Source organism: Podarcis liolepis, assembly GCF_965112155.1.
Source record: "Podarcis liolepis genome assembly, chromosome: 14".
Lineage (NCBI taxonomy): Eukaryota > Metazoa > Chordata > Lepidosauria > Squamata > Lacertidae > Podarcis > Podarcis liolepis.
The window spans coordinates 4,055,930-4,070,505 of NC_139569.1; the positions used below are offsets into that span (position 1 = coordinate 4,055,930).

Here is a 14,576-nt window from a genome sequence, read left to right on the forward strand (position 1 = left end):
TTTCCCAGTCTAAGGAGCAGAACTGTTTGCCATGCCAAGTTGTGCCCACCCTATTCGCTTACAGTGGGGTTGCAAGGGGCGTGTCGTTGCTGTATCAATATATTTGCTTATGTAGCATCTGCTTTGCCTTTGAACTGCATTCTGGCTGTGTGAGCCAGTGTGGTGTAGCGGTTAGGAGCAGTAGACTCGTAATCTGGGGAACCGGGTTCTCTTCCCCGCTCCTCCACCTGCAGCTGCTGGGTGACCTTGGGCTAGTCACACTTCTCTGAAGTCTCTCAGCCTCACTCACCTCACAGAGTGTTTGTTGTGGGGGAGGAAGGGGAAGGAGATTGTTAGCCACTTTGAGACTCCTTAGGGTAGTGATAAAGCAGGATATCAAATCCAAACTCCTCCTCCTCCTCTTCTTCTTTCTCAACAAGCATTTCCACAGAAGCTACAACTTTGAGTTCTGCATTGAGTGGTTGCTGGGACAGCCCCCCTCTGATGTTGATGGCCCCATCCTGTCTTACCTGTCAGTGCTCACTGCATGCCAAAGGGGGCTGGGCATGGGGCTGCCATTTTGATTTCCCACATTGCTCTGGGGCACCCAACATGGTGTCACTCTGGGGCGCTGGGGGAACTGAAGTGAAGGGCTTGGGGCAGGTTCCAAAGCTGGTGGGTCATAGGAAGCCAGGTGCTGATAAGAGGGCTGTCCGCACTTGAGCGAGTGGAAGCAACACAGTGAAAATGGCTTGGCTGCCCCGATGGTGCAGTGGGTTAAGGGAGCTGTTCTATGCAGTAGCTGCTTCGAAGATTCCTGCAAAATTGCTTCCAGAGACAGCTATACATTGTCATGGTGATGCCCTGATTTAAGGGTGATTTTTATTATTGATTCCTTTGCCTCTGTGCGTGCACGCATTTTTTTAAAAAAACACCTCTGCTTTCATTGCCTGCATTTTATCCTCGATTCTGGCTTTTATTTACTGTGTTTTATAGACATGGTGTTTTCGGTATTTGTATTTGCAATTGCAGTTTGCTTAATATATCTTCGAGCTCGTTTGAGTTTTGCAAAAGCCTTTGGCTGCGAGCAATAAAAATCTTCTGAGAGGCCGGAGTCGTAGATCGCATTGTTTTCTTGCACAAGGGCCATTGTGCAACCCGTGACCACTCAAGTCTCTGCTGCCAGTCAGAGTGGCCAATGGAATGGGACTTGGAATGAGACAACTCTGTGTATTTGCATTTGAAAATGCCATAAATAAGGAGCTCGGGACGGGATAAACATTTGACTTGGTTCACATTTTAATGCAAAACCTACCTAATTCCTGCTTCCCAAAGCAATACACAAACAGATACTTAGTTACCCTTTAAAATTTATGCACTTCTCTAAATTTTACAATGCAGTTATCCTGCCAATTAATGAGTACAGTCTGTATATTACATGAAAGTGAACACAAAAATATATCTATTAGTAAGGATAGTCCATCCTGTTTCATTTTTGCCCTGTTTTGTCCATTCCTTCCACCTTTTCATGGATTTTTTGAAATAACGCATGAAAAGTTTGCATTTAACTTGCATGCATTATTTTATCCATGCATAATTTTCAATGCACCTTTTCGCAAAAATTGCATTCTGTACACATTTTAACAGTAAAAGAACGTGTTTTCAGGCGCACTTTCTGCTCAGCAAAACAACATTGTGAAATCTGGGAAAGCATGTAATTCCGTCAGGAGTTGCTTTCCAACCTGCCATCGAGTTCCAGACTGTCAATTTGGGTAAGCCCATTGCAAAAAGCAGAATGGCCAAATCCCTCCTCAATCCCTATGTTAGTGACAATAATCTCAATGGTTTGCAGAGCGCAGCAGCTCCTCCTAGTGAAACTTCAGCGCCTGATGAATAGAGGTAACAGGGATGAGATGGACAGTTCGTACGGTACACTCCGAACCCCTCGGGTGAGTAGCCAATTCCACATCTGCTTCAGCCTTAGAATCTGAGCTGCTCTCTGCCACAGCATCTTCCGGTTCACTAAACCCTGTTCCCTCTCCTGCTGCTGACACGTCCTTCTCACAATCTACTCCTTCTCCTTCTGACCACTCATCGTCATGCAACCGCCAGTCCCCTGGCTCAGAGTCTTCTTCCTCTGGGGGTTCCCTGGGGGGGGGTTCCCCGGCTGGTGCCTCCCACCACTCCTCCACATCCAGCCAGTCAGCAGTTACCATTCTAGAAATTCTTCAGATCAAGGGGATTTCATCATGATAACAGAAGTTTTGAACCCTGGCAGGGAGCGAGGAGAAGACCACTCTGGAACAGGGCTTCCAATCTGCACCATTCGATTCAGAACGGTACTATCAGTGCTTTCCCCCCCCCCTAAAAAATATTTAGGGGTACTCTCATTTTCCTACTCATATTGAAATACTGCCCCTCAATGAGGCCAAATTTAGATTCACAAAATGTTTAGGGGTATGCGTACCCCCACATACCCCCATAAAAAAGCACTGGGTACTACGGTCAATGGTATCGAAAACTGAGTAGAGATCTGTTGCTGGACTGCACCTCTCACAATTCCTGGTCTTTAGCTATGCTGGCTTGGACTGATGGGGTTTGGGGTCCAGCAATACCCTGATGGCCACAAGTTCCCCACACTTGACCTGCATTGCAGGGGGTTGGCCTAGGTGAGCCTCAGGGTCCCTTCCAACTCTACAATTCTATGATTCTAGGGCCTAGAACTGCCAACAAAGGTACATTGAACAGGCTTGATGATTCTTTCTCCAATGTTTTTCTTTTCTACTAGAATACACTGCAGCCAGAAGAGGTTCTGCCACCAAGTGACCCCAAAGCCAGCCCTCGCCTCTCTCGGGCCAGTTTCCTTTTGGGTCAGATCTTACAGGTAGACAAGTAACTCTCCAAAAATCCCTTTTGTGCCAAATATGTTTTTAGCTGGCAAATGAAATAATAATAATTATTATTATTATTATTATTATTATTATTATTATTATTATTTATTATTATTTATATCCCGCCCATCTGGCTGGGTTTCCCCAGCCACTCGGGCTGCTCCCAATCAAATATTGAAAACACAATACAGCATTAAACATTAAAAACTTCCCTAAACAGGGCTGCCTTCAGATGTCTTTTAAAAGTAGGATAGTTGCTTATTTCTTTGACATCTGGTGGGAGGATGTTCCACAGGGCAGGCACTACTACCGAAAAGGCCCTCTGCCTGGTTCCCTGTAATCTCACTTCTGCCAGAAGGCCCTCGGAGCTGGACTTCAGTGTCCGGGCAGAACGATGGGGGTGGAGACGCTCCTTCAGGTATACAGGACCAAGGCCGTTTAGGGCTTTAAAGGTCAGCACCAAAACTCTGAATTGTGCTCAGAAACGTACTGGGAGCCGATACAGATCTCTCAGGACCGGTGTTATATGATCCCAGAGGCCACTCCCAGTCACGAGTCTAGCTGCTGCATTCTGGATTAATTGTAGTTTCCGAGTCACCTTCAAAGGTAGCTCCACATAGAGCGCGTTGGAGTAGTCCAAGCGAGAGATAACCAGAGCATGCACCACTCTGGTGAGACCGTCTGTGGGCAGGGAGGGTCTCATCCCGCATACCAGATGGAGCTGGTAGACAGCTGCCCTGGACACAGAATTGACCTGGGCCTCCATGGACAGCTGTGAGCCCAAAATGACTCCCAGGCTGCGCACCTGGTCCTTCAGGGGCACAGTGACCCCATTCAGGACCAAAGCCTGCCTTTTTCACCGCAGTTCCTTTGGCTTATGGCTCATTTTCTGCAAGTTCTTGTTTCCCCATTGTTGCCTACCAGAGAGACACATGAGGCCAAGTTATGGGTGGGGGGTACCTCTTTTTAAATGGGAACAGAGGGTACTGCGCTCCCAAACCAATGACTCTGTCATGGGGATGCAAGTGCTTCCACTCTGTGCTTCCATCCTGGTTGTTCAACAAGCAACAAGTGGCCTGCCTTGGTGTCAGGAACAGAAATGCCAACAAAGCTTGGCTTGACAAGGGACTCTCCTCTGCTCTCAGTTTGTCAGCAGGTCCGAGAACAAATACAAGCGCATGAACAGCAACGAGCGGGTCCGCATCGTCACTTCAAAAGACACGCGGGTCAGGACAGAGGGGCACCCGGTGACAAAGGCCCTGCTGGACAGATTTGAAGGTACCAAGTTACTTAGCAGAGGGGCTGGCATTCAATGATGTGCCTGGGAACTTGGCAGGAAGAGAATTCTAAGGAGAGCAAAGTTGGTTTGGGATGGTCAGGACAATGGCTACCAGGAAATCCTTATTGCATCCCTGCTGGCTAGTGAACACAGTGTTGCACGTGCCCCAGTTTCCAGGGGTTCCTGTGCTTACCCAGGGTTTGGTTTCCTTGGAATGATGGGTAGTGGAGACTGTGGAGCCTTTAGAATATTTGGTTTTATTTGCACATGAATAAGAGGGAAGCAGGTGGCACTGTGGGTTAAACCACAGAGCCTAGGACTCGCCAATCACAATGTCGCAGTTCGAATCCCCGTGATGGGGTGAACTGCCATTTCTCAGTCCCTGCTCTTGCCAACCTAGCAGTTCAAAAGCACGTCAAAGTGCAAGTAGATAAATAGGTATTACCTTCCGGCGGGAAGGTAAACGGCGTTTCCGTGTGCTGCTCTGGTTCGCCAGAAGCAGCTTAGTAATGCTGGCCACATGACCCGGAAGCTGTATGCCGGCTCCCTCGGCCAGTAAAGCAAGATGAGTGCCACAACCCCAGAGTCAGTCAAGACTAGACCTAATGGTCAGGGGTCCCTTTACCTTTACCTTTTACAACATGAATATAGGATAGAGCAGGGTTTCCTAAACTTGGGTCTCCAGCTGTTTTTGGAGTACAACTCCCATCATCCCTAGCTAGTAGGACCAGCAGTCAGGGATGCTGGGAACTGTAATCCTAAAACTGCTGGACACCCAAGTTTGGGAAATCCTAGGATAGAGGGGCTCACAGCATCAACTCTCCAGCAAATCCTGCTTCCCTATTAGGATTCCAGCAAAGCCCAAACTTTGGGTCCAGCACAGAGCAGACATGTCACTTTCTCTCCAGCTTCCAGCATACGAAGGCAGTGAAATCTAAAAGCACAGAAAACTACAGGGGCATTGGAGAAGTTTTATTATTGAACCCACATTAAAGATTTTCAGTAGCAAGGTGATAAGTGCTCTGTGATGCACTTTATCTGTGGTGTTGAAACTTAGGGGTCTGGCTTTGGTTTCATTAAATGCTTAGAAACTGTGCAGAATATAGGTAATAACCAACACACTTTAATGTAACAAACTGTAATTTGAGCAAGATTTTAATTTTTTGCACTGTATTTAACAAGCAGGGTCTGTGCAAATCCATTATTTGACCTCTTCTGACACCCTGTTGCACATCTTGCACATTACACACTTGTTTTCTAGCCAGACTGGTAGGTTCTGTTGCACCCGTCACCACCAAGCCTTTTGTCTGATGGATGCATTTCTCTGTGTTCTGACACCACCCATCCCACTCTAGGACTTTTCATAGTGGTCCCCTGAGTGCATTTCTGGAGTTTAAATGCTCCCCTCTCTCCCCAGAGTTTGACTCAGTGAGCGAGATCAACAAGAGCTTCAGCCTGATCCCGTACAGCTCGGTGAGACCCATCCATTGTGACCGTCGGCGCCCTGTCCTCTTCACACCCACAATGCTCTCCAAGACCTTCATCCAGAAGCTTCTCAACTCAGGAGGGGCCCTGGAGTTCAATCTATGCAAGCCAGGTAATCTCACCAGGGAGAGCATCTGCTGGGTGTGTTAAATGCCTACCTGTCAGGTGACAGAGGAAACAACCCCCATGGCAGGTTGCCAGGAAAGGATAAGACAAGGAAAGTCCTTACCATCTGCTTTTTATTCAATATTTATAGAGAGGGGCTTGGAATGCAGACTCTTGGAATAATGACATTGTCCCGAGTGACTCTCCACTCCCTTTTTCTCCCACTTCCTCATTCATCATCTCTTCTATGGAAGGCGCTGAGGGTCCTTTGCTTCTGAGCCCTCTGCTCTACTACTTCCAAGGCTCTCCAGATTCTGGGAGAGGGGAGGTCTGGAAGGCTTTCTAAAGACACGGTGTCTGTCAGCTGTTGCCCTCCTGGTGGTTCCTCTTCCTCCTCCTCTTCTCCCATTATTTCCCAGGTTTCCCTCTCATCTGCCTCTGAGCTATGACCACCTTCAAACCCCTGTTGTAATTCTGAACTGTCTTCTTCTGTGGAAGGGTCAGGCTGGGGAAGTGGTCTCCACCATTCCTCCTCTGCGCAGTCCCTTGCACTACCTAACCCAGGCATAGGCAAACCACCCTCCAGATGTTTTGGGCCTACAACTCCCATCATCCCTGATCACTGGTCCTGTTAGCTAGGGATGATGGGAGCTGTAGTCCCAAAACATCTGGAGGGCTGAGGGTGCCTATGCCTGACCTAACCTGTCAATACAGATCCACAACTTCCTTGCTTCAAACCAAACAGATCCAACATATTCTTTAGGCCACACTGAACACAGTAGGGATTTCCTTCCAAGTAAAGTGCATAGGATCATGCCCTAATCATGATTAAGGGACGCACACTGGCACCACTGGCCTTGAATAAAGATTGGACAAATTCACGGCGGGCGGCCATTACAGTTAAACAGGGTGCCCCACATTGAGAAGCAAGACACCTCTAGATCTGTTTTCACCCAACTGGTGCCCTCTAGAGTTTTGGACCTCAACTCCCATCAGCTCCATGCTGGGAACAAATAGTAGAAGTCAGCCATTGTCTGAAAGCCGTCTTTGTATAATTCCCAGAAGAATTTATTTGGCTGCTGCTGAGTTCTGGATTAGATTCACCTCCTTGGTCTGCTCCAACAAGCAACACAATCCTTGGGTTGTTAGACCCTTTTCATGCATATCCATTTGTTATATCTGTTGCAGATATTGCACACATTGTCAAAATACGGCCTTTCAAAGGTGTCTGACACTGCAAGGTGGGCTGGCAATCACACAAGCGCCAGCTATTCTCCTGTCCTGGCAGTCCCTGTGCATTTTCTTGAAACAGATCATGCTCAGGTTTAGCAGATTTAACTAGCTTGTGGATAAACACACAGCCAGCTATGTCCTCTGCCAGCTAAAGCCCTGGAGTTGTAAATCTGAGGATAATAACAAGAGCAAATCATTATCCTGCACCTTTTATATGCTGTGTCCTATTCATCTCAGTACTTTAGGGTTTCTGAAGCATCGACTGTGGCTCAGTTTGGATTCAAGTCAAGCTTCAGACATAGGAATGAGGCAAGTTGGATGTCCAAAGCCTCCATCTCATCATAAGGGCTTGTGAGGTGCACCAGATGAAATGTTGGTCTTAGATGTGGGGATCTTTGATCTACATCCCCCCGACTCAGCTGTGAAGTCAACCGGATGACTTTTAAAAGCCACTCAACCTAACCTACCTGAAAGGGTTGTTAAGAAGCTGGATTTACTGTGAATGGCCTCCTCTTGACTATCGCACAGGGGAAACAAACCACAATTCCTGTCTTTGTTATCATTCTCTTCTCTTTCCGACTAAAATAAGTTCTGAAAAAGTGTGGCAAGGGTCTGCCCCTTCTGAGTGTTCCCTCCACTTTATCAAGGAGTAAGGAAAGTGTTTCAAGGTCTTATAAAAGCAAAACGCTCTTTATTTGCCAAGGTGGCATCTGAAAGTGACCTGGTTTTGGTGACGTCTGTCCGTCTGTTTGATGATGGCGAGGATTCTCCAAACCATGGTTGGAGATCTTCCATGCTTACTACAAAGTTTGTCTTCGTCTGCCTTCTTTTCCAGATATCATAACAAAAGAAGAATTCTGTAGGAGGCAAAAGACAGAAACAATCATCTATTCCCGTGAGAAGAATCCTCACACCCATGAATGCATTTTTACTGCAAATATTGACGCGGTCGCTGCCAAGGTAATTGGGGTAGTCCTGGGTCACCCTTCTCCAGTGTGCTTTGGCCTGACCCTGGAGCGAGGAAACCTTTTTTTTAATGCCAAGGTCCACCTCCCTTGGCGTGGAGGGCATCCTATGAAATTGAATGTTGCAAGATTCAACTGAGATTTTTAAAAGTATTTTTCAATGCAGCACAGAGTTAAACTTTGAAACTCCCTGCCACAGGAGGCAGTGATGGCCACCAACTTGGGTGGCAATAATAATAATAATAATAATAATAATAATAATAATAATAATAATTTATTTATATCCTACCCTCCCCAGCTGAGCTCAGAGCGGCTAACAACAATAAAAGTAACACAATTTACAGTGGTGCCTCGCAAGACGAAATTAGTCCGTTCCGCGAGTCTCTTCGTCTAGCGGTTTTTTCGTCTTGTGAAGCAACCCTATTAGCGGATTAGCGGATTAGCGGATTAGCGCTATTAGCGGTTTAGCGGCTATTAAAGGCTTAGTGGCTATTAAAGGCTTAGCGGATTAGCGGCTAAAAGGCTATTAGCGGCTTAGAAAAAGGGGGGGAGCGGAAAAAAATCGGAACACTTGCAAGACGTTTTCGTCTTGCAAAGCAAGCCCATAGGGAAAATTGTCTTGCGAAGCAGCTCAAAAACGGAAAACCCTTTCGTCTAGCGGGTTTTCCGTCTTGCGAGGCATTCGTCTTGCGGGGCACCACTGTACATCAAATCACAATCAATTAATTGAAATGCATTCTAAAATCAACTCATTCTAAAATCAATTCAGAATCAAATTAATGGCAACCATTGGGCTAGAGTTCTATGAGGATTACAGAAGGAGGGGGTCAGACTGTGCCTTGGCCAAAGGCCTGGCGGAACAGCTCTTTCTTGCAGGCCCTGCGGAAGGATGTCAAGTCCCGCAGGGCCCTAGTCTCTTGGGACAGAGCGTTCCACCAGATCAGGGCCACAGCCAAAAAAGCCCTGGCTCTGGTTGAGGCCAGCCTGACCTCCCTGTGGCCCGGGACCTCCAAGATGTTTTTGTTTGAAGACCGTAAGGTCCTCCGTGGGACATACCAGGAGAGGCGGTCCCGTAGGTACGGGGGTCCTAGGCCGTATAGGGCTTCAAAGGTTAAAACCAGCACCTTGAACCTGATCCTGTACTCCACAGTACAAATTCATGGAGGAGAGGGCTGTCAGGGGCTACTAACCCTGTTGGCTCTGCTCTGCTTCCATAGTCAGAGGCAGTGATGTTTCTGAATACCAGTTGCTGGAAACCATGGGAAGGGAGAGTGTTGCTCTTGTGCTCGAGTCCTGCTTGTCTTTTTCCCATAATGGGCAAATGGGCATCTGGTTGGCCACTGTGAGAACAAGATGCTGGGCTGATCCAGCAGGATCTTCTTTTGTTCTCCCCAGCTGTTTTTTAACTACAACTCCCATTAGCGTCAGCATAGGAGTTACCATCCAGAACAGCTGGAGGGACCCTACACTGGAGAAGGCAGGCCTACGTTGTTGGGCAGTGCAGCGCATATGCCTTTTCTGTAATGCTGAAGGTCTTGTGGTGGGATCTCCCAAACCGTGAGCCATTCCCAGCGCAGTGCTATTGGGTTCTGTTTCTTTTGGGAAAGGAAGGACAGGAACACTTAAGGTATCTTTATAAGGTGTGTGTGTGTGTGTGTGTGTGTGTGTGTGTGTGTGTGTGTAGCATTAAGGGTGGGAAACAAGCACTCCTGCAAAGCAGAAGAAAGTTGAGTAGCTTCTCTCTCCAAGCAGCCTCACCCTCCTCCTCAATTTCACCCATCTCTGGTTAGAAATGTGCAGGTCTTTATCTCGTACACAGCCCAACAAGACAATGAGAAAAATCCACCAACAGCATATAAATCGATATGGCTAACCTGATCCAAAACACCCACCCACCCCACTCACACATGAAAACAAAGACCACCACAGCCAACCACAAATGAACAGCCACACCCTAGGCCAACCACAACCTCTCTTACCACCAAAGGAACACAAATGAACAACAGAGAACCCACACAAGCAACGCTGACACAAAATCCCACATATACCAAGTAAAACAGAAACATCACCACCCAACCCCAACTCCACTCATCTTTCCCCCCTCCACCTCTTTCCCACAATTCTTCCTAATGTCTCAACAAATGAAACCGATTTGTTTTTTTTAAAAAAATGTCTTACGTGGAAAAAAATATGAGAGAGAGACATTGCACATGCCTTTGTAAATCAAGAAAATCTTTAATAAAAATACATTTAAAAAGGGGGGGGGAAATGTGCAGGTGCCCCAGTTCTCTCTGTGTTTTCTGAATCGGCCAACTGCCTTTTGCACACACACACACACACACACACACACACACACACACACACACATTTTCCAACCTCCCACCAACTAGAGGTTTTCACCTTTCCCAAACACTCTAATAGAAGGGGTCACCAGCCAGTTTAGGCCTGTGAGCACATGGGGCCTGGCATGGGCGCTACCCACTCTGATCCTGTCTCACTCCCCCAGATCACCCCTGCCCGAGAAGAAAAAGTGCATGCACACACTCACAGTTCATTTTTCCAAGGGATCTGTGCATAAGTCTGGTCCAATAGAATTCATCTGAGCACTGGAAAGAACACAGCTGAAAGAGGAAGTGGGGAAGAGAGTCACTCTTCCAACTTCTTCCTTTACACTGTATGCCAGGGGTAGGCAACCTAATGCCCGCGGGCCGGATCTGGCCCAATCGCCTTCTCAATCCAGCCTGCAGACAGTCCGGGAATCAGTATGTTTTTACATGAGTAGAATGTGTCCTTTTATTTAAAATGCATCTCTGGGTTATTTGTGGGGCATAGGAATTCGTTCATTTTTTTTCCAAAATATAATCCGGCCCCCCACATGGTCTGAGGGACAGTGGACCAGCCCACAGCAGAAAAAGGTTGCTGACCCCTGCTAAATGCTTTTCAAGGGAGGGAGAGTAACCACATCATAACCAAGGAGGGGGCTCAGAGACTTCAGGGGCACCAGCGAAAGACCTCAAGGGCACCATGGTGCCCACGGGCACCACATTGGCGAGCCCCCACTGTAATAGGTGTCCCAAGAGAGGGAGAGGGAGAGAGAACAGAGGAGCTGTCCAACAGAGAACAGAGGTGTTGCTTCAGTACTGCTTAGACTTCAAGGGAGCCGCTTATAATAGTTGGTAATGCTGTCTCACCCCTTCCTGGCCTGTCCTCAGGGCCATGATCCAGAGAACTTGAGGAATCAGGCATCTCCCTTGTGTGTAGGGCTCCGGAGACTTGTCCTCATGCTGCTGAAGAAGCATTTTGTACCTTTGACACCCCAACACTTCTTCCCCAGGAGGCAACCCTGGTTGACTGGGAGAGAGTCACAAGTAGGGGGAGGAGCCCAGTTAGGGGGTCATGTTTCCTCCAAGCCTTACTCCAGCCTCCCTCTGAGGAAGCTGGGTGGAACGGCAACTGAGAATTTTAGGCATGTATTTTTCCAGGGCAATACTGGGCATGCTTAGTGGGATTGCTCCCCAACTGGGGTGGGAGTGGAAGAACGCTTACCAGCTGTCCCTTTCGTATAAAAGTCAGCTGTCATCGTTTTCTCTCTCAGTTTCAGCTGCTGAACAGGTTGTAACTATTCTCCAGAGACAAAGAAGAGCATCAGGTTTAAAAAAAAACACCAAAAAAAAAACACATAAAAGAGGAATAATTACTGAAAATATGCATAACAGCAGACATTGCCACATGACTAAATAAACCACATGCAGTGCTAATCACAAATCAGGATAAACTCTTAGACCATGAAACAATTTATCAGGCCCTGTGCTCTTTTGCTCCCTTCCCAACCGCCTCAAACTCCCGCAGAATTTTGGGCACTGTCTCTTTTCAGAATCTCATAGACCAGATAACCCTATTCTTGTTTAAAACTGTTTTTCATATTTTATTTTTTAATTGCCGTAACCCACCTTAAAGTGAAGGGCTAGTAAGAAATAACAACAACAACAACAACAACAACAACAACAACAACAATAATTGGGGACTGCAACAGAATGTTGCAGCATAGCACTCCTGTGCAATGTTCCAGCCATTTAGCCACACCACCTTCCATAATACTCCATTCCACTCCCACCCCAGTTGGGGAGCATGTTCACTAAGCATGCCCAGTTCCTGTTGGATCCTCCCCCTTGGGGGAAGAATGTTGTTGTAGTTCTGCCAATCTTGAGTTTCCTCCAAACCTGCTGCTACTCTCTTCTTTTGCCTTGGTGGTGCCCTTTTGTCCACATAAATACATGCTCATAGTTCACTATTTGCAGATACATATACTAGACTAGAAGCTTCACCCCACCGCATTAACCTCCTAGTGCTTCTCCTTCTCAAATATTCCATTGTATGAAGGTACTTGACACAAACCTCTGCCATTGTTCCCTGTCAGTTCCCTCCAACCCTGCTTTACCCAAACTTTTGCAGCTGTTTTAAACCACCACTTTCCGCCACCACTTTAAACCACTGGTGTTGTACAACCTGCCTTCTCTTTTGCTCTTCTGCCTCACCCTGATGTTGCTCTAGAAATCTTCCAGTGGGGTTTGCGCTCTGACTTCTTGCACATCTAGGACTGTGATGCAGCAATACAAATCCTTCAATGGAGGCTGTGTGATGACAGCCTTACGTTTTTATGTATATAGGAAGATACATAGAATGGTGTGGGATCCTTCTCTTATTCTCTTTTCTGTCACTCTCTTCCTAGTTTGATAATGAAATGTACTTTTCTTCACAATTAATCTTTTCTCTTTCCATTCATCGTCTTTTTTTCATTATCAGCTCTCCCTTCTCTCTTTCACTCTCCCTCCACTTTTTTTTCCAGTCCTTTGTTGCGTGATCTGCCTTGACACAGCCAAGCACCCTTCAGTTCTCAAATTCACTTTTAGGTTTCATTCGCTGGGTTTTCATGCACCGATATGGAAAGGATGGGAACCTGTTAGAGAGAGAGCTACACACACACACACACACACACACACACAAAAGGAGGGTCTGAGCTGCAGAAAGAGACAATGATGTGTAGAACAAAGATTATAATGTCAAACCCAAACAGATGGCATGAAATTCCGGATGCTTGTTACGCAGCAGGGAACAAACAGCCAGACGAGAGTGGTGGAGGGTTTTTCTCTTTCTTTTGAGAAGTAATTACAGAACATGTTGCAACTGAGCAAACAAAGTTCAATTGTGTTGGTACGTTTGGTACATGCTACCTTCATTTTGACATAATCCCCGCCTTCAGATCAGTTAATTCTCTTTTGGAAAGGGGGCCTTTGCAGCAAGTTATCCCGTGGTGAGAGAAAGGATGGGTTTTGCCGATGGACTGCCAAAATCTTTAGTGGTGCAGCATCATCCAAGTAACACGGTGCTTTATGGAGGCTTGGGGCCAGGGGTTGGGGTGAGCCACAGAACTGGCACCAGCCATAGATTGAGAACTTCAGAACAGCCTGCTAGATCAGTCCAGTGGTCCATCTCGTTCTCGGAGTGGCTGAACAGTCAGCTATTGTGAGAAACCAACACACAGGATTTGAGCACAAGAGCAACTCTCCCCTCCTGTGGTTTCCTGGGTCCCCACAGTGGCCTTGTAGTAAAGTTGAGTTTGGCAAGATGTGGCTGTGTGAGGGTGGTGGGGGTACCAGGCCTAAGGAGACTCAAAGGAAGATGGGCAGAGTCATTTAAGAGAGCAGAGCTGGAAGAGCGAACGTTGTAGGCAGAAATATCCGGGCTAAAGGACAAGAGGGGCAAGTCCTTGGACAACTTCAAAGGGAAGGTTGACGCACAAAGCCATTTGATCAGAAGGACGATCAGTGGAACGTGATTGGCCTGACCTGTTGGAGATTGTGTGCTTACAAGCCCCAAGATGTGCATACCAAAGTCCTTTTCCTGACTTCCTGTTTACAGAACAAACATTGCCTGCTTGAAGCTGGGATCGGCTGCACAAAGGATTTAATCAAAGCCAGGATATATCCTATTGTTCTCTTTATTAAAGTCTCGGAAAAAAATATCAAGAAGTTCAGGTATGGCGCAATTCAATACCACATTCACAACACACATGGCTCCACTTTCACGCCACCTGTTTAAAGCAATATCCTACCACTTGAAACTGTCGTGGGTTCCCCCAGAGGCTTCTGGGAGCACTTTGATAAAGGCGCCGAGAGCTGTTTGGATAACCCACAAGTTCCCTCCCAGAGCTACAAGTCTCAGAGTGGTTTAACAGTCAATCCTTCTTCACAGAGAACTCTGGGAAGTGTGCCCAAAACTGAGTGTAAATAAAAAAAAATGCATGATACAAACCGCATTGCATTCAGGGAAGTTGGATTGCAAAATTGTGTCATGCAAAATTCACATGAAAGTACTGGCGAATTTTCATGAGGATTTCTTTTTTTAATTGAAGCTGTGGGGAACTGAACTTAAACTTGGAAAAATGAGAAGCTAAGAGGAACCAAAACTGACATATTTTCCCACTCTTAAGTGTCATACAGGTGCATTCATGAAAGAATCAGGCCTATACGCTTCCTAGTACTTTGCTTTTTTTGTGGGGGAGGGGGTTGGCTCAGGAGTGTGAAAATAAGTTGGGGGATTCGTTTGAACAGAAGGAAAAAGAGGCTGTGTGCACATACA

At 46.8% G+C, this 14,576-nt stretch overlaps 1 protein-coding gene across 4 annotated transcripts in view; it reads left to right on the forward strand.

Moving 5' to 3' along the window:
• The window catches only part of CARD11 (caspase recruitment domain family member 11), a 335,243-nt gene that overhangs the window by 76,333 nt on the left and 244,334 nt on the right, over positions 1–14,576 (forward strand). For all 4 annotated transcript variants that reach the window (XR_014518978.1, XR_014518979.1, XM_083474687.1 and 1 more), the window contains exons 18-23: positions 1,832–1,928; positions 2,768–2,863; positions 4,016–4,148; positions 5,567–5,746; positions 7,808–7,932; positions 13,857–13,972. Coding sequence is in view for 2 of the 4 variants with exons in the window: in XM_083474687.1 (XP_083330813.1) it covers positions 1,832–1,928; positions 2,768–2,863; positions 4,016–4,148; positions 5,567–5,746; positions 7,808–7,932; positions 13,857–13,972 (747 nt within the window). In the remaining 2 variants the exon portion in view is untranslated. The remainder of the gene's footprint in view (positions 1–1,831; positions 1,929–2,767; positions 2,864–4,015; positions 4,149–5,566; positions 5,747–7,807; positions 7,933–13,856; positions 13,973–14,576) is intronic.